Source organism: Lycorma delicatula, chromosome 10 (assembly GCF_047948215.1).
Source record: "Lycorma delicatula isolate Av1 chromosome 10, ASM4794821v1, whole genome shotgun sequence".
In the NCBI taxonomy this organism is placed as follows: domain Eukaryota; kingdom Metazoa; phylum Arthropoda; class Insecta; order Hemiptera; family Fulgoridae; genus Lycorma; species Lycorma delicatula.
In genome coordinates, this window is record NC_134464.1 from 93,282,870 (window position 1) to 93,309,057 (window position 26,188).

A 26,188-nucleotide genomic window follows, 5' to 3' on the forward strand; every position below is an offset into this window, starting at 1 on the left:
CTGCAGCTGATATGGGATATATTTTTAAAATGTTGCGTAAGGAGATCGGGTTTTATTTAGAAGGAATTTTATTAGGTTTACTATTTAGCTAATGAATAGAGAATAAGTCACGGTGTTTGCCGATAGGCGTCATTCCCTAATCTAATTATTAAAGTATTGGCTTTCTATAGGTCTTGACATTCTATATATTTACTAAGCGACTTTCGGCTTATAGAATCCAAAATCGGGGAAAAGGTATTAAAGATTAAAATAAGGGTTAAAATAAGGGATGATGAAAAGTAGATAAATATAGAATACAATTGATCATCGCTTTTGATTGACAATTTAAATATACACAGAAACAACTTTTTCATCGATAAATTTAAGAGCTGTATAAAAAGACACATTAAGTTCCCGAAGGAAAACTTTTGTTATCCTCAGAATTATATAATATAAAACATATCGCCACTGAATTATACAACGTTCAGCCAGTCCCTCATCGGCCATGTTAATATTTATACTTATTAATTAATTTAGGTAAGTTAAACATTTTTCGGTATTTTGCAAAGCCTTTTGCTCGCTTCATTTATTTTGGCAAACGAAGCTTTTTTAAAGCCTTTCGAATCGCGTGCAAATTATAAGTAACATTTCGTATTATTTTTAAAGATAAAACTATGAAAAATTCTGACTATTATACTTTGAAATTAGATACAAGTTGGAGGATTTTTTTAGATTAATATTTTGTGAAAAGGTGGAAATAAATTACAAGTTACAAAAAAAAAAAAATAGGCTAATAACATCGACACATTAAAAGCTGGCATTTCTCCCACTACCATCCCATTTATTCGTCCTAAAGCATAAGACCGAATGTCTGTACCACAAACGACTACTGTTCCTCAAACCGGTTTAGCGACCGATATCCTAATTAACTCCTAGAACTTACCTAACTGCGTGAGCGGAATAATCGTGATGCCCTACATCACTCGCTTGTCATATATTACTAAAACGGGTAGGCGCACCCCGTCCGCATACTAAAATATATAACTTGTCGATAATTAAAATGTATTCCTTCAAGGACAGCAATCTGCTGCCACGCCATTTCTCTAGGGTGGCGTCCTACGGCAAGCGGTAGGAGTCTTATATCCCTTAAACTACTGATGCCGGTTTAACAAAGCAACGGCATCCAGGAACTCCCGCACGGTCCGACAACGCGGCTCGCGCCACGTTGACTCGCCGCTTATGAGCGGCTAATTTTCCCCTTGACCACTAAGTTCCAGGGTGGTCTGAGTTCTGCCCCCCCCCCCCCAAGAGCCGGACAGTCGATCATCATGTGTTCGACTGAACCTCCCCGAAGACGAATAGCTCATCAGCTGCCAGGTGCAACCGAAATAAATGTCGGTTCAAATTCGCGTGGTTAGAGAGCGCTTGGACTCCCTCGTCCTTAAAAACGAACTATAGGCGTACCATTCCCCCAAATCCTGTATAAATCTATACAAGAACCTACCCTTACTTGTGGCATGCCATTCTTGCTGCCATGCTTCCGTTGCGAGGCTATGAAGCCTCTTCTGCAGGCGGGAGATGAGCAACTGGTGGACCGTTTAGAACCGGTGCATTGAGATCACCGTTCCGCTCCTGGTCAGGGCCGGCTCGAAACCGCATCCCAAATAACTCAGTCTCCCTACCTCTTCCCAATTTCCACATGACCGCCCGTGTTAAATTAATTAAATTAAAAGTTTAATTAAATAAGCTACATATCTATGACCGTATGAAAAAATAGTTGAAATATATATAATACGTTAGTTTCAAAGTTTATTCGCAGTCGCTTATATTAATAACCTTGAGTAAATTGGATCATCATATGATAAGGAGTTCCCGGCGAAACTCCTCAAGAATTATACACTAGTGTTAGAAAGAACCGTTGTAGTAAGCAGCACGTGTACTAAATAATTAGGAATATTTAATACCTAACAGTAAAAACAATTGAAAGCAAAATAAATAGTGTCACAGACAGGAGAAAAACTATAAACAACGAGAAGAAAACGAAAAGAATATGCAATAAATTTGAAAATAAAAAAAACCAGGAGATAATGCAAAACCCTTATAACCGAAGTTACACTTAAGACACTACAAATTCACTAAGGTCCAGAACTTGTAGCCATTTTAATCTTTTAACGTCAGGTTCGTTATCTAGAAAGTTCAAAGTTAGGTGATTCACGCGGTTGTTAAGTCGCTGTTAGTACTTTTAAGTGAAACGTTGTATTTCCTCCAGGACGCATCGTAATCCTAAATGTTCCTGTATTTCACTGTTTTTTTTTTTTGCAAACCAAGGTGTCTCTTTTATGCAATTCGCTAGTTTATTTTGAAGCCGGCGAAAGATAAATACAATAAAATAAATTATTTGATTTAAATAAAACATTATTTACTATTTGTTAGAAAATTTAAATCGTCTAACAAACAAAATAATAGAGTATCGGTTGTAATACATCAATTACTGTATTAAATCTATCGTCAAAATAAAATTAATCCGGTATAACGTTACACGACATCCAAAACTATCAGGTTTTAAATGCATTTTTAATTTTAATGATAGGAAGATCGTATTTGGTTCTAACCAAATAACACTGTTTTTACTGTCGGCTGTGTACTAGCTTGATCAATAAATATATATTTCGAGTAAAAAATGTAATAATATTTACTTAAGAAAATCTAAAAAATTAATGATATTTCAGCTTTATTGAACGCTAGAGAAAATCTTGAATTATTAAAATTCTTTATATTTCAAGTTTTTTTCTTAAATTTAAAATAATTTTGAAATTTAAGATTTATTGTTTATTTTTTTATTTAATTAGAGAAAATTTTACAAAGAAAAACAGTTGTTAATGGAGATAATAATACCAAAATTATTTTTTATATCAGTCCGTTGCGTAGTAGCGGCTCGGCCTTTCATCCGGAGGTCCCGGATTCGAATCCCCCGGTCAGGCGTGGAATTTTTCATACGCTAAAAAATTCCATTTACATATCCCACGCACATGCTTTCAAGCTTAATGAAATTCCTCGATTTTAATTTTATCAGAAATTTTATATCGAACATCGGTAATAAATAATTCGAAGAAATTTCAACTAAAGAAAAGGACACGTAATACGTTTAACGTTAAAGGTATTTTTTTTACATTGTTTGGAGAGAGATTATCATTAAATCTTAGACAACATAATCTTATTTGTGAACCGATTATTAAGGGATAGTTTAAGAAAGTATCGTTCCATCGAGGTCAATCACCGTAAAAGAAAGTTCAGAAAAAGTAAATATAACAATTAACAGTTTTACAAATCGCACTCTAGTATGAAAATAATAAATATATTAAAAGTATTTGTAAAAATTGATCGCGTACTGTATATTCATCGAGTTGTTTTTCAGCGTTCTCTATTTCTTTAAAACAGTTAACCGAAGTAAAATTCAGTTACCGAGAAAAAATAAACCGATAAATTTAATTAATAATCGTGATTTATTTTAATAAACCAAATGCATTTTTAGTATTTTAAATACGAGATCTTACCGTATACTTAAAAAAATTATTGTTTCCGTAGATACGTAAAAAAAAATAAATTCATTTAATGTCCTAAACGATTAAACTTTCTAAACGTAAACAAGCAGTTTGATATTCTATATAGATTGATGTTAAGTACTTTAGTCGATTCTGTTGAATCATCTAAACTAAGATTTATCTCCAAATTGTTGATATTATTAAGCGATCTGCGTAGGGGAGTTGTTGATGTCATTACAAAGTAGTTTCTCGATACCTCTTACCGACTCACTGTCGATATCCTTTAGAACAGCAATTTTAAGGGACAGTTTAAGTGTTCGTATGTATGTGGAGAAATGAGGTGATCCATTTGCTGATGAAGAAGCGGGAGAAATATCGAAGTACGACGGTACGGGTAAAGTTCTTTGTCGATCAGAGTAACCGGGGTGACTGCTTGGTTAGTATACTACTCTATAGTGACTGAACTAAGCTGAACCGAGGAGAAGAAGGAAACGACGAGAGAAGGGCTGAAGGTTTATCAAAAGGGGGATGCTGGTAAATTAATTTTACTGACCACTTGTGAGGGTGTTAATCGTCCATGTAACAATATTCTAGTCTTTGTTACCCCCTAACTCGATTTGATAAGCCCGTGAGGGTAGAAGAGTGAAAAGGGAACAGTAAGCTAACCGTTGTGCGTTGTGAATCAATTTCGGTTAATTCAAATATATATATTATTATTATGTTGACATGTTATGTTAGGACATTATAGCCGTAGATATATCTGTTTTTTTTAAACTATCCATTATTTTACCGCTTATAATTTTCTCAACCGTTTAATTTTCACGTGTACTTACAATAGTTTTTGTTTCGTAAATAAGTTACCCGTTCGACCATTTAAGTAGAAAATATTTACAGTTATCAGAACGATTATGAAATTTTATCTGTAAAAATATACCGTTACGCCGATCTCCGTGGTGGAGTGGTAGCATCCGAGGGTCCCGGGTTCGAATCCCGGTCAGGCGTGGCATTATTCATACGCTACAGAATTCTATTTACACACCCCTACGTACAACCTTCTTTGTAAGCTTCTGTGGCGAATTATTTCGTAAAGAAGGAAATTAAGATCAAACCCTATTTACACTATTACTTTAAAAAATTGGAAATTTTACAAACCTTTTTTTTGTTACCGATGAATTAATATACATTGATTGCAAAAAAGCTTGAACGTGGAAATATGAAAATAGAATTCGATTCTGTAGCGTATGAAAAATGACATGCCTGTCATCGATTCAAACCCGGGACCTCCGAATGAAATACCGATAAGTAACCGTTCCACCACGAAGATTTTATCCCGATGATTTTTATTTGGACAGAATATACTGTTAAAATTATAGACAAACTTACCTTCAAAGTAAAATTAATACAAAATATTTACCGTGAAATAGAATGAAATGAAACGAAGTTTCTACGAGCAGAAATATTTAAAACAGAAGTGAATTTATACACCGTCTCGGTACTAAGTATCATAGTTTTTTTTTATTAGCTTTTATCTCTTTTAGATTATTTTATACACAATGATGTAAAAAAAAAAATAACAGAAACTGTAAAGATGTCAAACTAAGATAAACGAAAACGTCATCACGTAGAAGAATAAGTAAAAAAAAAAAAAAATTTAAGAGTATAGACTCTCAATTTCACTTGCAGAATTGAGACATGAAGATCGGTGGAATTTGGAGTGAGCCAAATATCTTACAACTTTTTAATAATATTGAAAAAAGTTCAGGACTTACTTTCATTACTTACAGTCTAAAAAAACATTTAATTTGATTTACTTATCGGATTCATAACATCATTAATTACATCTTTATAAAAAAAAAAAAAAATAAATAAATTAAATATATAACTTTTGTTTTACTGTGATTAAAATAAATAAACCATCAGAATCAAAACCGGTGTGGTTATTCCTTTCACAAAGTACAACATTTAAATTTAAATTTCCAGTTTACAAGCGTTAATTTAATAATTTTAAAAGAATCTGTAAATAAATCGGTAAAACATATTTAAAAGTAATTAAAATTTTGAAGCCTAATTATTTTTGTTTTAATTGACAATACTTTACATTTATGTTTGACTTAAATCACCGAAGAAAACCAGTTTTAAACAAAAATGTTTAATCAAAACGATTTTTTTTAAATTTTATTACCGTTCATAATTTCGATCGTGAATAAAACAAATGCAAACATTTTTTATCGCATCATCAATTAAAGTCATTAACGACTTATCAGTGTAATATAACTGAACCGGTAAATGTATAATCTTGAACAAACTCAGGCCGACCATTCCTAAGACGTACGGTTAACTGAAGTCCAACCACCGAAGGAATTGATTATGTCTTTAATAAAAGTTTCATCAAAATCACAGACAGATAAAGAAATTTACATAAAAAACACATTTTTTTCTAATTTCACTTGAAAGCAGTTTAACAATACCGTTTAAATTACATTCGTCTCTTATATAATTACTTACTTTTAATATATCATTATTTTTGTTTCATAGATGTTTTAATTTCTTAATTAAATTTTATTTTAAGTAAATACTTAAATGTCATTATTTTATTTTGGGAAGGTGGTACTCTTTTTTATTCCGTTATATACCGCAATAGTTTTTTGTAACATTCCCTTCACGAGTTTTTTTTCTGATTCACGACTTGCACACGCAACTCCATTTAAAATATTTATCGTTTTATATAAATATAATAATTTTTGTTTACTTAATTCAATGATTCTAACTAAAGCGCACTTCCGGCCTCCGTGGCTCGAACGGTAGCGTCTCGGCCTTTCATCCGTAGGTCCCGGGTTCGATTCCCGTCAGGCATGGCATTTTCACACGTTATATTTGTCATTCATCTCATTCTCTGAAGCGATACCTACGGTTGTCTCGAAGGTTAAAAAAAAAGCGCACGAGCGTACCGTATATCATTGGCGCGAGATGGTGGTAATAAAGGCCTTTTTAAATACTTTTTTATACTTTAAATATTATTCGTTTATTTAATTCTACCGCTCACCTGTAAAGTGACAACATAACAGACGACTGCAACGGCTCTATTTCAGTGCTACTCCAACGGTTTTAGTGGTAAGAGGAGGTACTAATGAAGCAGTACACCCGCTTAGCCACTAGTATATTTAGATAATTTTTTAGGGTGGCGGTGCGATTTTGCAAAAAATTTTCTTGCAGATATTATTTTTTAATCGTTAAAAAATGCGTCTAAGAAAAATCAGACTTTAATTAGGTGAAATCTCGAAATACTGAGGGTGACCTTTTTGTACGGTCTCATCCCAGCTTCATCCCCTAGACCTTTTTAGTTGAAAATTTAATGGCATCAATGCTCCGTATGTAGTAGTAATTTGACCAAGTTTGGTCAAAATCGATCTAGTAGTTCTGGAGATATAAGGAATGCAAGACTGAACATGCTCACAAACATCCGAAAAATTTCCATCCGGTCGTTTTGCTTCTTAGTTGTCAAAACGTCCAGATTCGGTAAAAACTGCATACGCCCCATTACTGGGCCGATTACAATACTTTCCCTTCTAAAGCTGTAGATCTCGGATAACGCTAGACGGGAAAGTAAAAAACTAGTACAGAAATAGATTTAAAATACCTATTAAGTTAATTAAAGACCTAAAATAATGTAAATTAATTATCTACCGATTTATTCTACAATATAATCTACGACTTCAACTGAAGTAAAATAAATTTTATTTAGCGCAGCTTGAAAACCACACGCGCATTACTTTTTCCTTAAAACGGAGATGAAAAGATGTTATAAAAATACAGAATCAATATTTTAATTTTTTCTAATAATCATATAGTCTTCCGCACGTCCAGAACTGTATTATGAAAAACGGGCAGATAGACCACGGTAATTTCTCAGTTTATCTATTCTAATCCTTTCCTACGTTCCTTAGTGTCCTTAAGTATTTAAAGGATTCATAGCTTAGATTTTCTTGTAGAAAACTTTTATTATAATTTATTTTTTAATAAATAATCTTTCTCACAAAAAAGGATGGGGTGTGGGTTTGTTTGTTTGTTGTACATGCTCACATTTTTATTTCAGCTGATATTGGCGCACAGCGGACCAATGGTGGTGCGCCGGACGGTTGCGCGCAGTGCACGAACGATTCATTCGTTCAAACGTTTTATACATCTTAATACGAGCGATTTATCAAAAATTATATTTGTGTTTTTGGCTTCATAAAGGAAAACACTGGGGTTAGAGCTGTGTTAAAAATGTAATATTGTTCATGATTTTGAGGCTTTTCGTTGTAAAAGTTTTCGCGGCCGGCAGAAGGCCCGCTTTTTTTCCTATTTTTTAAGTAATAACACTGCAATTATAACGTACAGCATAATTTTGCTACGCATATTAAACAAACAGGATGAGGTTAGTTAACAAAATAATTTTCTCTCTTTCCCTTTACATCCACAAAATTTATTCAATAATTACATGGAACTAATGTATTTTTTCTTTATAAATTTAATTACTTATAAACCTAAAGTGAACTTTAAATCTTGTCGTGGAATGAATCCAAATAGCACAATTAACTAACAGTACGGTCTGTCTATCTAACCATCCGGCAAGAAGGAAAGCAAAAAACAGTTAACAGGAGAACATGCTGGATGATCCGTCCCTCGGGAAAATCTATTGTATACCATTGTATCCGTTTTATTTCCCAAAGGATGAGTGAGAGATCTTTACACGCCCGTCTGGTGACCCCATCCACCCGTCCATCCGTCTCCCTTTATACTACTTTACTGTATTATGACATTGTAACCCTCCGAACCTTAATTCACTCACTCACTCTTTTGTAGTTCAGCCCACGAAACTGTGTTTTATTCGCCAAATGTGATTAAGTTTTATACGAAATGTTCTTTTTAACCGGACCGCTATTCCTTTTTCTGTTTTAAATCTTTCCCTCTTTTTCTTCGATATAACATGCATACACCCCTTTAACTATTTTCATTGTCGATTTTATACTTTACCTTCCTTACTTCAGTAAAAAAAAATCCTCTCATTTAATATATCATAATTAATGTCAATAAAAATTGTAATAAGGATATTATTAAAACAATTTCTTTTATTACGTCTAGGAAGGGTGTTAATCGATACAATTATAATTAAATTATACTTTAAAAGATGACAAGTAAACGAAAGATATTCCTTTTAAAAATTAAATTAAATCCAACAAAGTTCTTTAGCAACGATAGTAATATGATACGACACAAGTTTAATAAAACAAAATTAATTTTGTTGCAAGGGTGAAATTAATCTAATATTAATGGAAATAGATTTTTTATAATCATATTTATTAAAGGGTGCGGTTAGAATATAGTATTCCACGGTAAAATTATGGGTTTTTATGACTTTTTAACTTATATAATGATAAATTATTTGTATTAGATACCGCCTTATCAAAATCTGTAAATTAATAAAAGTAAATTACTAATCCAGATAATTATAGTCAAATCTGAATTTTTATTATAATTTTGTACATAACGTCGAAAATTATATTATATTTAAAACGTTAACTTCTTAAAGACAAACCGTATCAAATGGTAAATTCAAACGTTTTTATTTTTTTTGTTCTTTAATCTTACTTCAAAATGTTTTAAGTAATCATTCAACCATCTTCAATGACCAGTGTTATTTTTTTAATAATTTAATGATCTGTGAGTAACAATTTAACTGAACACAATCGCAAAAAAGCACAACAACCGTGGAATAAATTAAATAAAAAATTCTATATTAGTCTATCTGCACAGAGTTTCTAAGAAAAATACAATTAACACTGATAAGCTCTTAACAAAAATCATCATACGGAGTATTTTTTAACTTGCGAATAAGCCATCAATATTGATAATTACTAATATTTTATACACATACACATCCTGACCCGGTTGAACATTACGAAATGTATAAATAAATAAACAAAAACCCGAAACACGATAAGCTAAATGAAAAGATATAATTCAAATCGCACACATTTTTGAATTAAATTACGAATAATTTAAAAAATAGTACTGGACAACAGGGGCGGATACGGGGGGCTATAGTCCTCTCCCTAAGACCTTCGAACCTTTGGGACGCATTTTACCAATACTGTATTGCCGGCTGAAACTCTGTAATTAAGGTGAATACGTTTTTTTTCTTAATAGGTAATTAAGAGACACTTGCTCTAATCACTTATAAACTCTCTTTATTATAATCTATAGTCGCTTTCTCTAATGCATATTCATAACGACTTACAAACCGATATAGATTGCGTTATCGATCGGTACGCTGAGCTGCGTGATCAATAAATACAAATTCAAATGAACGAACAAATCAAAATCAACTTAATCTAATCTTCGTCTAATTATTTTCTATCCCGTCTTATATTATTATATAATTTTTATCGTTTGCATGACAGTTTTGGTTAAAGTTATTACGACTATACGGTCCGAGCCTGAAATTATTTTAGCTTTTGGAGTCCCCGTGAAATTCACTTCGAATAACTTACAGCTTAATTTTTATAAATCGAAATAAAATTGAAGGAAATTAAGCGCTTTTTTGGTTTTGCCGAAACCGTTCCTTTTTGCCTTTTTACAGCAATAATAATGATCGGTTAAACGATTATTCATAATTAAAACCGGTTCAGAATATAGTATTTATCCGATAAAATGTTTGATATTATATACAATCCCGTTAGAAGGAGTAGGAGAATGCGATCGCTTGCCACCAATGGCCCTCCCAAATTCAGTAGCTGGATCCGCCCCTGCCAGACACTGAAGATAGTAGTAAAACTAATTAAATATAAATACTATTTAAATTATTTGTTTATTAAATATCAGTTTTGTTCGGTAGTAAAAGTAATTAAATACGATTTAAATTATTTGTTTATTAAATATGAGTTTTGTTCGGTTTGTCGTTATTACAATTTCAATTTTTTATTTAAAAATTTGGCTCTCTGAACGCGTTTTAAAATAAACATATTTAAAAATAGTTTAGGTGCGTAGAATCAAAATTCAATTAGTTCTATGACTTTTCACCGACGTGTTTCTTTTTCCTCGTAATTTTTTTCCCAACAACATCAATACAATCCAAGCGCTTAATAAGCGCACAAGTACGCGCGCGTGCTTGTGCATGCGCAGCAATGTTCTATTTTAATCTAGCTGTGTCCATAGTCAATAAGTAATCGACTCCAAGAAGACAGGTATGTCATTAATTACAAATCGATTAATGTCGTTATTGTTGTTTAACCTTTAAATGAATCCTAACCAAACGCTCACTCAGTTATGTTGGAAGATGGAAGGTGTGTCGTGGTATGATCTGATAAGATCTGCACTGCTTAGGGATGTATGTGATAATACTATTTCCTATCAAGGAGGTATGACAGCTTTCTTTACCCGTTTAAATAATACCGACTAATTATTAGTCTCAGTGACGTAAATGCGGTGTCATTTTATAACTCACACGGTCAGCTCGCCGATACGACTTTGAGTTTGCGTCATTGGCTAGCGGATAAACGGGGGGGATTGTGGGGGACAGGGGCATAGCGCAGATCGGACAAAACTGGCGTTATCGCTCATTTCCATTAAGTGTAGCTCAAGCCTTAGACGTGATAGCGCGGTGATTCGTGTGTTTGTGTTTAGAGTTTGTCAAGGTAGAATAATATTGCCAAAATACATAATTATTTTGGCAAATATTATTGTGTAAAATATTAAAGTAAATATGTGAAAAAGTATAAAAATTCAATATGTCGGCCTCAGCTCGCGCAAAAAGCCGGAAATATAAATTATATTATATGCCAGCCGGAAATAAAATATAAATTACGCATATCGTCGGAAATGGGAGGTTAAGCGCCACGCAAATGTACCCCAATGTCCGATGCCGAACGAACGAGACTGTTTGGGAAGCGTTGCAAAGCCGGCACGGCGCGCTCGGTGAACGACGCCGACAGCGTGAGCATCTGCACCGCTGCTTATTGCGCCTTATGTCTCGTACTTCTCATATCGCAGACCGATGTTGAACAAAATTGTCGTCGAATATTAGTCGAAATAAATATCGTGTACCATTAGTACAATAAAATTTAATTTAGTACGCAGTTTAAGTCCCGTTTTTATTTCAATCCGATACGCTAAAAGCGACTCGCTGACATACAGACCGACCGATTTATCTGTAGAGTTGGCCAAATGAAGGAACTAAAATTTCCATTGCGGACTTTCAGTTTTGTTCAAAAAATACGATGGTGGCTCTCCCATTTAACTCTAAAGATAAGTTTGTCGGTCTGTAGCTCGGAGGGACTTCATCCAAGATCTGTAAAGCTTCAGTTAAACCAATGGTCGTGCGCCCCGACAAAACCCCACCCGATTTTTTTAGGATGAAATAAGCTACGCTATCTTTCAACGTAAATAAGTTATAGAGTACTAAATTTGGTTTTTTTTTTTTTTTTTTTTTTTTTTTTTTTTTGTTTAAAATTGCCTTTCCCAAGAGATTCATAAGGATTAATTAATTCATACAAAGATCTATTAAAATAATAAATTTTTTTTAGTTAACGGGAAAATACATAAAATTTAAAACTTTTAAAAAATTGTGTCTTAATCAGTTGATGTTTTAATCAAACATCAATTTTAATGTTTTTGTTTTTTTTTAATGAATTCGTCTTTTTGGGGGAGATTAATGAATTAGGGAAAATAAAAACAATCGTGGGAACAAACTAACGTCAAATCGTTAAATAATTTCTCTCACGCTTAATGTTTATTTTACTTTCTCGGAGAATTAATTAATTAATATATTTCAATAATTAAAATTATTAAAGAAGAAAGCACGATGATCACTTCAAAAAATGAGTATCGGTTTTTTTTTGCAAATCTTTACATTTCGGGTCGAAACTAGTTTATCTAGACAAAAGACATATATATGTATATACGTCGCATTGCTTTTGATGTTATATCTCGGGATTGACCGAATTGATTTTTGGCTGAAATATGGGGCGTTGATCGTATAAATCTTTTTGAAAATTTTGTGAAGGAAGTGATATCGTGACTAAACCGATTTGGGTATTCTTCAGAGACGTTTTTAAGAAATCTTGATTAAACTAATTTTTTACCTACAATGCACGTATATATAATAAAAACACAAATTTCAAAAAAAAATCCACCACCACTTCTTAAAATTAAAATATATTTTTTTTGTTCTTTTACTTTATCTCTATTGTGTAAATATTTTTCAAAAATTCTTTGAAAGTTTATACTTCATAATTATATAAAGTTGTCAAGAATCGTTATATTTTTTTTTTAATTCAGAAACATTTATTTGAAAATTTCCTTTTTCTTACTTTAGCTTCTATAGAAGGTAACGGTAGATTTAGAGAACTCTTTACTTAAGAAAATTTGTTAAGCTTAACCTATATATAATAATTTTTAGAAAAAAAAGTCTCTACTTCTAATTCTGTTTCTTTTTTGCTGAAATCTTTTAATTTGTATTACTATCGGCAGGAAAATCGTCGGGTATATTAGTTTCACGTTTTTTTAATCTTTGTTCAAGTATTAAACTTTTTATCGATTTTTCAATGAACCGTACGGTCAGTAACCGGTGAGTAAATTTAATATTAATTTAAAGATACAACATTAAAATATAATAAAACCGGTTTCTTAATTAAACCTTAAACGACGTCGCAAAAGATTATAAAACAAAAATAAAATGAATTTTTTGTTAGAAACTTTGTTTTTTCATTTCTTTATTTCTTTTACTAAATGTTGTAAGCGTGATAAAACGTATACGGTTTTCGGTGTACTACGCAATATAACTTTGATAGCTGATAGTAAGGGATAGAAAGCTGATTTAGCATTCCGACCCCGAGGGTATTTCTTGTGTTGTATAGCTATTTTATATTTATAAGCTTTCTTACATCTTACACAACATTCTCGTCGCTTGGGAGTACATCAGAGGTCGACTGCTGTATATCTGATGCAGTTCAGTTTAGTTTTTCATTACCTCTTTCTTTAGACCGACTTTTATTTTTGAATTTTATCCTTTATTGGCTTACGTATTTATTTATATACGTACGTGAAGTAGGTCGATATTAATAAAAAGTTATCGTAATTTTAATTGTAATATTACACCGATCTCCGTGGTAGAGTTGTAGTGCCTCTACCTTTCATCCGATAGGTCGTCGGTTTAAATCGCAATCGCGCTTGGTATTTTTAAACGCTAAAAAAATTCATTCCTTATAAACGGCTATAATTGGCCCGTTAGAAAAGGAAGTAAGTAAAATAAACTACCCACACATAGCAGAAACTTTTATATAGAATACCGAGTATCGCATCTACTTGCTATATATCAGGAAATTTCGTAAAATATTTAGCAAAAAAAATTTTAAACGATATTTTCCATCATTCACGACGTAATATTGAAGATCTGAAAATTTGTCGTACGATATTAATAGGAGGTACCGGGGTCGATAGAATAGCGTGGATAATTCGAGGTCTCATAAAACTTTAGTTTTTCTGATTCTCAAATTTTAAGAAAGGAAGATAATACTCTCGTTGTCACTTATAAAAAACAATACAGGCAAAACCATGATAAGAGTCTGATAAAAAAATATCACTTTTTTTTTTTGCTTAATACTAAGCAAACCGTATTTTATTTTTATTTAAATAATAAGCAGCGAGATAAGTATGTACTTTGCACAAGACTTTCTTCAGCAATGAATTATTAATTTTTTTTAAATTATTAATTCAAAGATTATGGAAGTTTCTTTCTTTTCGCGTCATTTTTTAAAGATTTGTTTATAATTTTTTAATTAATAATTAATTATTTTTTGTCAATTTTAAAAATTCTCCCTTAAAAAACCAATCTACAAATATAAAATTCAAAAGTCTCCTGTATCTGGTTAGTACAAAAGCCATTTTCACACCATTCTCGTGCTATTTTTGTACAAAGGGGAAAATTCCTTCAGAAAAACCGTTAAATTTTCAAAGATATTTTTAAATCAATTCCCCAACAAAAAAAAAACTATAGATAAAATATGTTAAAACGTAAATTTCATTAACTTTGTCCTAGAAATATTAAATATAAAGCTACTTTAATGCGATATGATAATATCGTATTCGCGAGTCTAAATGAAGTACTAGAAAAAGTTGTACTATATCAAACCGTAAAATTTAGCAGCTTATACGTTAGAGAACTAGTGATCGGTTAATAGCTGGTTAACCGGTCTATTAACTTTTGAGAATAACAGGAAGAAAAATTATATATTTTAAATCAGTTTATTGTTGATTTAAGCGGCAAGAAAACTGAGAATATTTTCCCTGAGAAAAACCGGGTTTCACTGCTAATTAACAAAAAAATGCTAAATGCTTGAGTTTTTTTTTTGCAAGTATTAATTTTATTTTTGTAATAAAAGTAGTTTTTGTATAAAAACTCAATTATGAAATACAGCGTTAGATCCTACTATCCGATAAAGCTAAATTTAGGTTCTGATTTTCCCCAAATTTTTTTGAATCGAGAAATTTTTATTTTAGTTCCGACTTGCCTTAGAAAACGTTGCGATTATGTGTAGCAAATAGTTATGATTTAAAACGCAGGATATATTTTATAAATACAAAAAACGATATCAAAATATTATTGTCTGAAAGATCATTAATTTTGCACCAAACTTTAAAATTACTTTAATTCTTTCCAAATTCTAACGTAAGCAATAGGTTTTTCTTCTTCCTATATTTTTTCTTCAATTTGTTATTTTTATACATCTTCCGCTTTATCTTACTTTCATTACGCCTTTAATATAGACTCTTAAACTTCCTTGTTCCTTTATTCTTCTTGGTTTAGTTCTCGAAATAAAAAACAGCTGATTATAGCCTATCCTTGATTTTCTCCATCGTCATTTCTTATTTGGTTTTCTATTATTTTAAATATAGCAGACGTTCATCTTATCGGCTGTATGACCGACAAAATTTATTCTTTCTTTTTTCATTCGTATCAAAAGCTTATTTTTTGTTTTTTGCTGAGATCTATCTGTTCATCGTTCATATTTCTTCTTATTTAAATTATCCTCAATCAGAAACACTTTCAAAGGTTTATAACCGCTTAAGTTTCTTCATCTAAACAAATATAAAATAAATAATTCGAAAGCAGGAAGAAGACATTGTTCTATCGATAATTTCACGCGTTTCTTTGTACATTTCGAACAGTAAACAGATTTACTTTTCTTTTTGCCGATTAACGAAAAATACGTAATATGGAGTGTAGAGAGATATTTATAAAATTTATTTATTTATTTATTTTTTTAAAATAATAAATAGAGTTCAAATCGTATATTGTCAATTTAAATCAAATATTTTGTTTAAAAAAAACAGTTCTTATTGTTATAATTAATAAATAAATAACGAAATACACTTTGATCACAGTAAAATACACAGAACCGAGGACAACTATTATTATGCTCGGGTTGTAGGCTAATCTCATTATTTCGAAGATAAAGTAATAAGCGAAAAAACAATCTCGTTTTAGTTAATATTGTAAAAAAAATTAAAATATTACCAAATAATACATAAACAAATGAAAATATTAGAGGGAAAAATAAATGTAGAAAAATAAAAATGCAGTACCGTGGAATACTTATATTTAAAACTAAGTAGTTAAAATTAATCTAGTTTAAGTTTTGAGATACTAGGAGTACCAAAATAGCACTCGCTTAAAACGGGTTTACTTATACAGAGTGTCCCATATAAAACGCAACCCATCAATCACTCATCCGTGAAATTTCAAAAGTCAAGCTTACTCCCCTGCTCGTTACTGAAATGGACTCGTCCAACATATGAACATCGCGGCGATGCAGTAGAACACTACAGATAGTAAGAAAAATGCAATCATAACGTTCAGTGTATTGCTAGAGACAAGATGGTGTTTTCGCTAGATGAACGTGTTTTCATTGTCGAGTCGTACTTCAGTACGAAATCAACGGTCGCAGTGCAAGATTTGTTTCGCCATAAGTACCCTGATAAACCAGTTCCTAACAAAACATCAGTATTAAGATCAGTCGCAAAATTTAGAGAGACCGGTTCTGTTAATAACAAGGAACACAAAAGATCTGCGTCGGTGTTGAATACAGATACAGTCGCTGAAATCAAAGACCGATTACTCGCCTCGCCAAATAAATCGATCAGACGTTTGTCTGCTGAAATTAATTTGTTTAAATCGACTCTTCATTGGGCGACCAAACGATTACAATTACGACCTTATCGCATTCAAACGGTTCATCGACTTTTGAGCCCGACAAAGAAAAACGGCTACAATATTGTCAACGGTTCCGTCGATTTCTGCGCAAGGGAATTAATGTTATGGATTCGTTATTTTACACATATGAAGCACGGTTTCATTCGGACGGCTACGTAAACAGTCAAAACAGTAGAATTTGGAGCGCTGAAAATCCCCACGTTTATCACGAAAAACAATTACACCGGCAGAAGTCGGGCGTGTGGTGCGCGATATCGCGGAAGAAAATAATCGGTCCTATTTTTTTCGAGTACACCATTAATGCAGAACGATATCAGGATATTTTATTTCAATTCATCGCACTCTTGGAAGAGGAAGACAGACACTGCCGGCTACAACATGACGGTCCGACATCGCACTATGCAGGTTCAACTTCTGATTTTGTTGAGGAATTCTTTAGTAATCGTGTTATCGGTCTAGGCTTGTGGCCACCAAGATCTCCAGATTTGACTGCGGCGAATTTTTTTCTACGGGGTTACCTCAAAGAAAAAGCCTACAGCAACAAACCACGAACACTTGAACGATTGAAAGTCAATATTCAACAAGCTGTATTAAATATCCAGCCACAAACTTTGAAAAAAGTTGCAAGAAACGCTGTAAAAAGAATCGAAGCTTGTATTCAAGAAGATGGCGGCCACTTCCAACATTTACTCTAAATGTAAGGTAATGGATGGTAATAATAAAAAATTACATTTACATTTACATTTACACATGCTTTTTTATTATTTCAATACCTACCAATATAAAGTTGGGTTGCATTTTATATCGGACACTCTGTATATGTGTATACATAAATAGGCCTACGTATAAAATTTTGTGGTTTGAAAATCTCCATAACTTCTAGACAGATTTAATTGAAATTTAGATACGCTCTAGTAGCGTATCTGAAGTTCTGCGTATGAAAATTTTATGAAAATCAGTCGAGTCGTTATTTGTAGATTGAGTTATTTGTAGATTTTTAGATTAGAATGAGTCGATACTTTTTCAAAAGGAAACAAAATAAAATAACAAAAAACAGGTCTGCTTGCGCAGAACAGGGCAAGAGGTTTTTTTTTTATTATAATTTATTATTTCATTTATAAAGATTTTTCAATTTTTCTAAGAATCAATTACAACACTATAGTAGCAGAATTATTCTTTATAATACTTTAAAGTATATGCATACCTTCAGTTCTATTCCCTCCAGAACGACTTGGTTTTCAAATTACAGAGATTAATACTATTTGCTTGGTCAATCATCCAATTTGTTTTACATAAATAACGTTTATTTATTTATTTTCTGTAGATAAAATCGAATAATTATTATTTTCTAATTACAAATCATTCGTTTATAATCGTTTTATTTTTTTATTATTTTTTAGATCGTCACTATAATTCAACGTTTAATAGTTATTTTGCGTTTGGTCTCCTGTTCGAATTCTAATTAATTCTTAGGCTGTGTTGTTTCTTTCTCCCTTCTGAACATTTTCTATTACTATATTCTACGTTTTCCTTTCTTGATCCCTCTTCATGTTCTTGAACTTAATCGGTTTTTGATTTTACGTTTTTTTGATAATGGTTTTTCAATTTGTTATCGACGGGAACACTATAAACTACTAGTAATTACCTTTTTTTCTGTTTTCCAGAATATTTAGTAGTATTAACTTAATAGACTTATTAATGTTCTTTATTCTGGGTATAAAACTTTCAACTACATAGAAAAAAGACATAAAATAAATTTATTTTAAAAGAAAACGCGCTTATAAAAAAGGAATAAAGATAAAAAAAAGATGCGATTAAAACGATCACGATAAGAAAAAGAAAATAACTTTTCTTAAACTCGTTTATCATACGACTAAAAAAGAAACGTAAATAAAAGTATAATACAAATTAAATCGGTTGTAGGTTAATACAAGAATAACTAAGTAAGATAAATTGAGCGAGCAGTCTGTAGTAGCTACTTCACCGTACGACAGAACGAACGAGAGATAGTACGACAGAAAAGTTACGAGAGGGTTTAGCGGAGGGATGTATGCCCTAAGCGCAGGGCCGGGCAGGGAATCCGTCGCGACGCAGTTTCCGCACTGTTAGACGCGCCTCAACGACGCCTCCTGTCGTCGCCACCGCTATACCCGCTACCGATGCCGCCACCGCTTTAAAAATTTACCTTCTGTACGGTCAGGAAGGCCTCGTAAAAGCAGTAGCTATCCGTCCAGCGCATGCAAATGAAGTTTACCTCGACCTCACCCGCTACTTGCTATTACTTCATCTCTCTTTTAACGTTTCCGGGTATACTCGTACACGGACATACGTTTACCTTTCGATTTATATATCGGTAATGATACGCAACAAAAACCCCCGTAAAAATGTCCTTCCAAAACTTACGTTAACATTTTACTAGTATAGTGCGCGTGTATATTATGTAGTACAATACAAAAGGACATCGCAAACAGAATTATCGCACCGGTTTATACATCCGTTTCGTTTATTTATTTTTTATTATTTATTTGTTTGGTTTTAGTTGTAGTTAATTTATGTTGAACCTGTAATATAGAAAATGCAGCTGACATATTATAACGCATCGGTCGATGGATGACGTAATGCGAAAATTGAACTCATTTTTAACCGCTTTATCGCACGACGATGTACGTTTCAAACTGAAAACATCGGTTGACCGAACGTAATACGAGGTTTCTAAAATAAATGAAAAATTCAATAACATAAAGATCTAAGAATAGTGGTTGAAAGAATAAATAACTCCATTTTTCCCAACAATTATATATATTCAGGGTAAAATTCTAACGTTTGTATGAAACCAAATCTTCTGTTCACTTTATTCATACTTTTTTACTAACGATAAAATTTCCTATAATTTTTACGCGTTTATTACCCGTTTATCAAAGTTACTTTACGCTAAACATTAAATACTATGTTTTTGACTCCAACCTGTAGTATTTTACTACAGATTTCTCGAAAACAACCAATAGTGCAGTCTACTTTTTGCAATTTCTCAGGACAGATTTTATATAAAATCTTTAAATCTTACCCTTAATTTTGATTTCAACAATTACATTCCTGCTTAATTTTACCGAAAGCGTAGAGATAGAATGAAATCTTTAGCCAACCGACACTCGCTAACGAAGCGTTATCGAATCGATGTTTATATGAGTTATTTTCACCAATAGAACACGTCCTAATAGTCTTTTACGTTCTTCGTGAATCACCCGATACATATATATATGCGTTAAAATTATATTACGTATAAATTATATATTATATATAAAATTATATTTCAGTACTAAGGGGAAATCGAATAATTTTTACTTATCTATATTTCAAATAAAATTAAATATTTTTTTGTAAATTAATAAATTTACGTAACTAGAAGGAATATTATAATTAGTTTTTCGATGAATTATTAGAAAAGTTATCGACATTAATTCTTCTAAAGAAGCAAAATAAAAATTAAATTAATGCAAAAATAAATTTACGAAATAATTTTAACAAAAAAATGTCGATTTATTAGTTTTCTTTAGTCTATTCAAGGTTATATTTAAAATTATATTTTTATTTCTATTTTTCAGGTTTAGGTCATTTGCATCAAGATAGCGGTAAAGATTTCAGCTCAGAAGCAATCGGAACGTTCGGCAGTAGCAAAAAGAAAAAGAAGAGACGACACAGGTAGCGCTATTTTTATATACTTTTTTTAAAATTATTTTATATATATATATATAAATAAATATTTATTTATATAATAAATAAATATATATATATATATATATATTTATTTATTATTATTATTATTATTATTTGTATACGCGATTATACATATGATTTCATACATTATTTCTAATTTTTATTTGTGTAATATTACACTTTAAATAATTAGTACCAAAAATTGTATAACTAATTAAAACAGAAATCTACGGTTTTTTTACGTAAACGGAAAAAGTTCTGTATTTAAATAGGTGAAATAGATCTACTAGTATTTATGAACCAAAAGAACTATACTTCATACATTTAAAAGAAAAAATAATCTAATTAATACGTCTTACGCAAGTAATCTAAAATATACTGTAGAAATTATAATTACGTAATAAATTATTAACTTGAACTAATAGTATGATTTTATAATAATTATAATTTATTTTATTATAATAAACGATATTGTAATTTAATATTGTATTTTTTAATCCGTACCGATGACAATAATCTTTTTTCCTTCAAGATTTTAATCAATTCGTAATAACACGTAAGCCTAACTGCATTTTCGAAGTGTTATTGAATGACTAAACGAACATTACATTTTTATTTGATCGGCACAGCGCTGCAATCCAAAGCGATCTAAAGCGCAACCAACTTAACACGCGGAAAAATGAAAAGCAACAGCATGATATAAAAGTAGATGAATAATCAGTTTTTTTTTTGTTTTTTTATCTCTAAATCAAGTATTTAATAAGATTACTAATAATATTTTTACGTTCGGTAAGAATGGATTTACGGTTTTTAATATTTGTGAACTTGTTCTTTTTTACGATTTTAACGACTGCAAAGTACTACAACGATAATGAACGTAATAAAATAAAAAAAGATCGAATCAATTTAACGACTGAAAATTCCATAATAATAAAATCCAAAAATATTGATCCCCGTTTTGAATACTGAATATTATTAATAAAATTTAAGAAAAAATTACAACGCTTTGTATATAATACACGAACAGTTGTATAGATACAACCATATGACCGTTTTAAACTGGAAGTCTATAGTTCACATTTTTTCCGCGTGTAAAGTTAACTTTTTATTTGTTTAACCTCCAGGACGACCATTAGGTATTTCTTCAGAGGATGAGATGAACGACAATTATTTAGCGTGTGAAAACGCCATGCCTGACCGGGATATGTAAAGTTAACTTGGTTGCGCTGTACTTATTTTCTGCAGTAATTTTTTAAACAGGATGTTGTTAATTTAAAACAATATCCTGTTTAAAAATTGTTATTAAATCCATTTAAGAGTAACCGTACCCTTTCATCGGAATCAAACCAAAATCCTGGAAAGTGAAGTAACAGTATAAAAAATGGATTATTTTTATTTTGCAAGAAGATAAAATTGTGCAAGCAGAAAATCATATTGTTTTTGAACACCTGATTAATTACCCGTTAATTTATGCAGGAGCTTCGTAACTATTAAATAATACTATTAAAGTTTTAACATTTTTTAGCGCTGCCAAACAAAATCAGAAATAGTCTTATTTATGAAATTCAATATAATTCGTTAAGTATACGAGTTGTGACAATAAAGTAATGAGACTGATGTGAAAAAAATGTTGCTTACCGTTTTAGTCATGTTTAGTGTTGTTCCCCTCTGATTGCACACACTTATTCCAGCGCTTCTGTCATTGACGGTAACATTTCTGGAACTCATCTTCTGTAATATCCTCCAAGACCCTCGTCACAGCTTTTTGAACATTTTGTGTTGTTTGAAAATGGTGTCCCTTGACCGCCATTTTGACTCTTGGAAATAAAAAAAAGTCGCACGGAGCGATATCTGGTGAATAAGGTGGCTGTGGTAGTACTGAAATTTGTTTTGAGATTAAAATTTGCTGTACTGACAGAGCAGTATGGGATGGCGCATTATCGTGATGCAGAATCCAATTATCAGCAATGTAGCACGGACACGAAGAACTCGTTTACGAAGTCTTTCTAAAATTTCTTTGTTGAAATATCGGTTAACTGTTTGTCCAGGAGGCACCCGCTCTTTATGAACAATTCCCTTGGAATCGAAGAAGCACACAAGCGTGCATTTCACTTTTGATTTTGACATGCGAGCTTTTTTTGGTCTGGGTGATCCCTTTGAGCACCGTCGCGAACTTTGGCGTTTTGTCTCTGGATCGTATTGAAAAAACCAACCTTTATCACCAGTGATAACACGGCTCAACAAATCTGGATTGATTTCCGTTTTCTCTAACAGATCGGCTGTCACATTTTTCCGTGTTTCTCGTTGTTGTGTGAGATTTTGGGACCATTTTTGCACAAATCTTTCTCGTACCAAGATCTTCGGTTAATATTAGACGAACGATGTTGATGTTGAACGTTCTCGATCGATGTTGAGTTCTTCTGCGATCATTTTCACGGATAATCTTCGATCAGATCGTACGATTTCACGCACCCTGGTCAAGTTGACATCTGTCCGTGAGGTTGACGGTCGTCCACTGCGGTCTTCATCTTCAACATCGTTCTGCCCTCACTAAAAATGTTATGCCACCGAAAAACTTGAGGTCTTGACATAACCTCCTCTCCAAAAGCCTTCTGAAGCTTACCGAAAGTTGTCGCGTTTTCACCCGATTTAACGCAAAAAGAAATGGCATACCGTTGCGCAATATTTTGCGGTTTCATTTTTGTGACGAGAGACACAAACACGTGTTCACTTATTACAGCACAACTCACGACTGAGCAGTTGCATCAATGTGCCCCTTGGACTAGAAGTAGCTTATAGAACAAGGTCAAAGATGGTGTGCCTACGCAAGCTGCAGGGTTGCCACATCTTGCAAAGAAAAATCAGTCTCATTACTTTATTGTCGCACCTCGTATTTCATCGTATTAAATCGATATTCGTAAAATATTTAATAATTTACTTTTATAAAATATAATAATATTTTCTGGTTTTTTCGGCTTAAAAATCGAACTGAAAAAATAAAATTTTCGTTAGTGAATTTCGATGCTCGGTTAAAAGATCCCGGATTAAAGACGAATAAGTTCCGTTACTTCGTGAAAATTATGTTAATATATATGTATATGTACCCCAGACGTGATAAGGTGTCCCCGTAAATATCTTTTTAATAAATTATTCGTCGAAATGAAACTATATTTTCCCGGTTGCAGTTAAAGTCGTTAATAGAACTTGTTCGATATATATTTCATGAAAGTCGGTCCGGCCGTTACGTAAAAACAAGGCGTAAAAAAATGAAAAAAATTATATACGTCGGTTTCTTTTTCGTAGTCCGATAAGAAAACTCAAATATCCTGCTTGCAAGTTAACCGGGGAAATAAAATATTTAAATAATGTTTTTTCTATTCCAGGACGATATTTACAAGTTATCAACTGGAAGAACTGGAGAAGGCGTTTAAAGAAGCTCATTATCCTGATGTATACGCTAGAGAAATGTTATCGCTAAAGACTGACCTACCGGAAGATAGGATACAGGTACTATTTTTACAAATATTATTATTGAAATATAAAATAATTATCGATCTATTTACGTACATTTAATTCGAACAACTTAATGTTATTTTGCACACGGTTTCGCTTCGCTAGCTCCAGCAAATAAATATACGTATAAATAATGTTCGATATCTAACTCGATTGGATTCCAAACTCTTCTTCAAACTACTTCGAACGTTAAGCGATCTAAGTTTGTCCATAACGCATTAATTCTATCCTTCAAATTACTTATCGCATTATAGGTCTTTCAATACGCGAAAGAAAACGCAAAACATGAATTTAAATAAAATTTCGATTAAAGAAGGCGAAATTGATTTTTCTCGCAATAACACAAATGTGCAGAATCTAAATTATGAATACATTATTTTTACCGAAACGGCAAAGAGAAATCTATATAAACTAAAGAAAATTTGTTATCAACACAACGATAGAAAATAAATAAAAAATAAGGTATTATAAAAGGTCCGATGAAAAATTGCTATTAAAAAAAACAAACGAAAAAATCATTTAACAAATTACAACTTTATGTAGCGTAATAAACTAAAAAAATACATTAAAAAGAAAATAAGTTAGAAAAACTGAAATGATTCAGGCGAAAATGTAAAGAGCTTCCGGCTGAATCAAGAAAAAAGAGATAAATATTAAAAAATTAAAAAAATGACTGCCAAAAAAGGCATTTCTGAAAAACATTGCTCTTTAACGTAGGATAATTATTAATATACGGTAATTAAAGAACCTGCGGGTGACAATTTTTGTATAATAGTATTTGTTTACGATATACTTTTTTTCTAATTTTTTAAATTTATTTTAACATATATAGTATACAAATATACAAATTATACATGACACTCCCGGTAACGTAAAGATTCCAGTACAGGATCGTACATCTAACTCGGTTCAACAGTTGAGCTGCTACGGCGAAACAAAAATACATACATTCATATATACGCCCTAGATAACATTACACTTCTTTTTGGGCGATCGTGTAAAAATAATATTTAATTCGAATTTTAAACTTAGCCTACAGGTTTTAAAATTTAAAAAGCTCGTATATTTTGTAAATCAATTACTTAATCGATATATCAATCGATCGTAATTATCAATTACATCGACAATATTTCGCAGTAGTCTAAATTTGAGCCATCATGCATCCCTCGTAAATTAAAAAATATCAAGAAAAATATTGCAAACCATTTATCAAGAGAATCGTCAAACGATAAAGAAATATTCAAGCGACCTTAATGTATTTCAATCGTAAAAGATAAAGGACAATTTCATCATAATAAATGTTTAACGCTAATGAAATTCACCGTCTATAAGATACGTTTAACGATTCGCTAGTTATTAAGTACCTTGCCATCCAGTTTTCAACTGATATTCTATAAAGTTTGTATAATCGAGTGGCTAACATACTTTTCAGGTCAACAAAGTATAAAGCTTTTTTAGCGGTTACAACAGTTAGTTCGTTCGCTGAAATTCCTACTTCGTTAGGAATTCAGCCAAAACTGATAGGTGATTATTATTATCATTATCATTATTATTATTATTATTGTTGTTTTTTAAGGATTATTGCTTATAACTTGTTTTATTTGGAATGTATTAGTAATATTGTGTTTTTGATTTTGTATGTTTTCATCTATGTGTTTTTATTATCACTCCATAGCTACCGTATTTAAAGTTATAATTATTATTTTTTTGTATTTGATTATAAATTTGTTATTATTATTGTATTTTGAATATTGTATTTTTAATTTATATGTGGGTTGTTGACTTGCGGCTATTCTTATGTGGTTTTATGTAATATTGTGCAACATACAAAGGTTTTGTGTAACTGTTCTGTTGCACAAACAAAACAAATCAACAAATTATTATTATTACTGAAAACAGAAACAGATACATGAACGTAAAATATTATAGGATGAGTAAGAAATTTGTCATATGAGACCTTTTAATGTAGTTATTAGATCATTTTCCATTGAAATATAGTAATATTCATTATTATCATAACGTAAAAATCACGAGCACGGCACAAAATTTGCCAGTAAACATACTAAGTTGGCTAAATGGATCGAATTTATAAAATATGATTTCCGTAAAAGTATTTTCAACCGAACTATCTTGCTTTATGTTCATCGGTTTAAAACGGGATATTGACTTCACCCGAAAAAGAAAACTA

At 31.6% G+C, this 26,188-nt stretch overlaps 1 protein-coding gene across 1 annotated transcript in view; it reads left to right on the forward strand.

Annotated features, from left to right (window-relative positions):
* The window catches only part of LOC142331080 (visual system homeobox 1-like), a 374,704-nt gene that overhangs the window by 217,574 nt on the left and 130,942 nt on the right, over window positions 1-26,188 (forward strand). Inside the window, exons 3-4 of the mRNA XM_075376744.1 lie at window positions 20,376-20,472; window positions 23,871-23,994. Of these exons, the coding sequence (XP_075232859.1) occupies window positions 20,376-20,472; window positions 23,871-23,994 (221 nt within the window). The remainder of the gene's footprint in view (window positions 1-20,375; window positions 20,473-23,870; window positions 23,995-26,188) is intronic.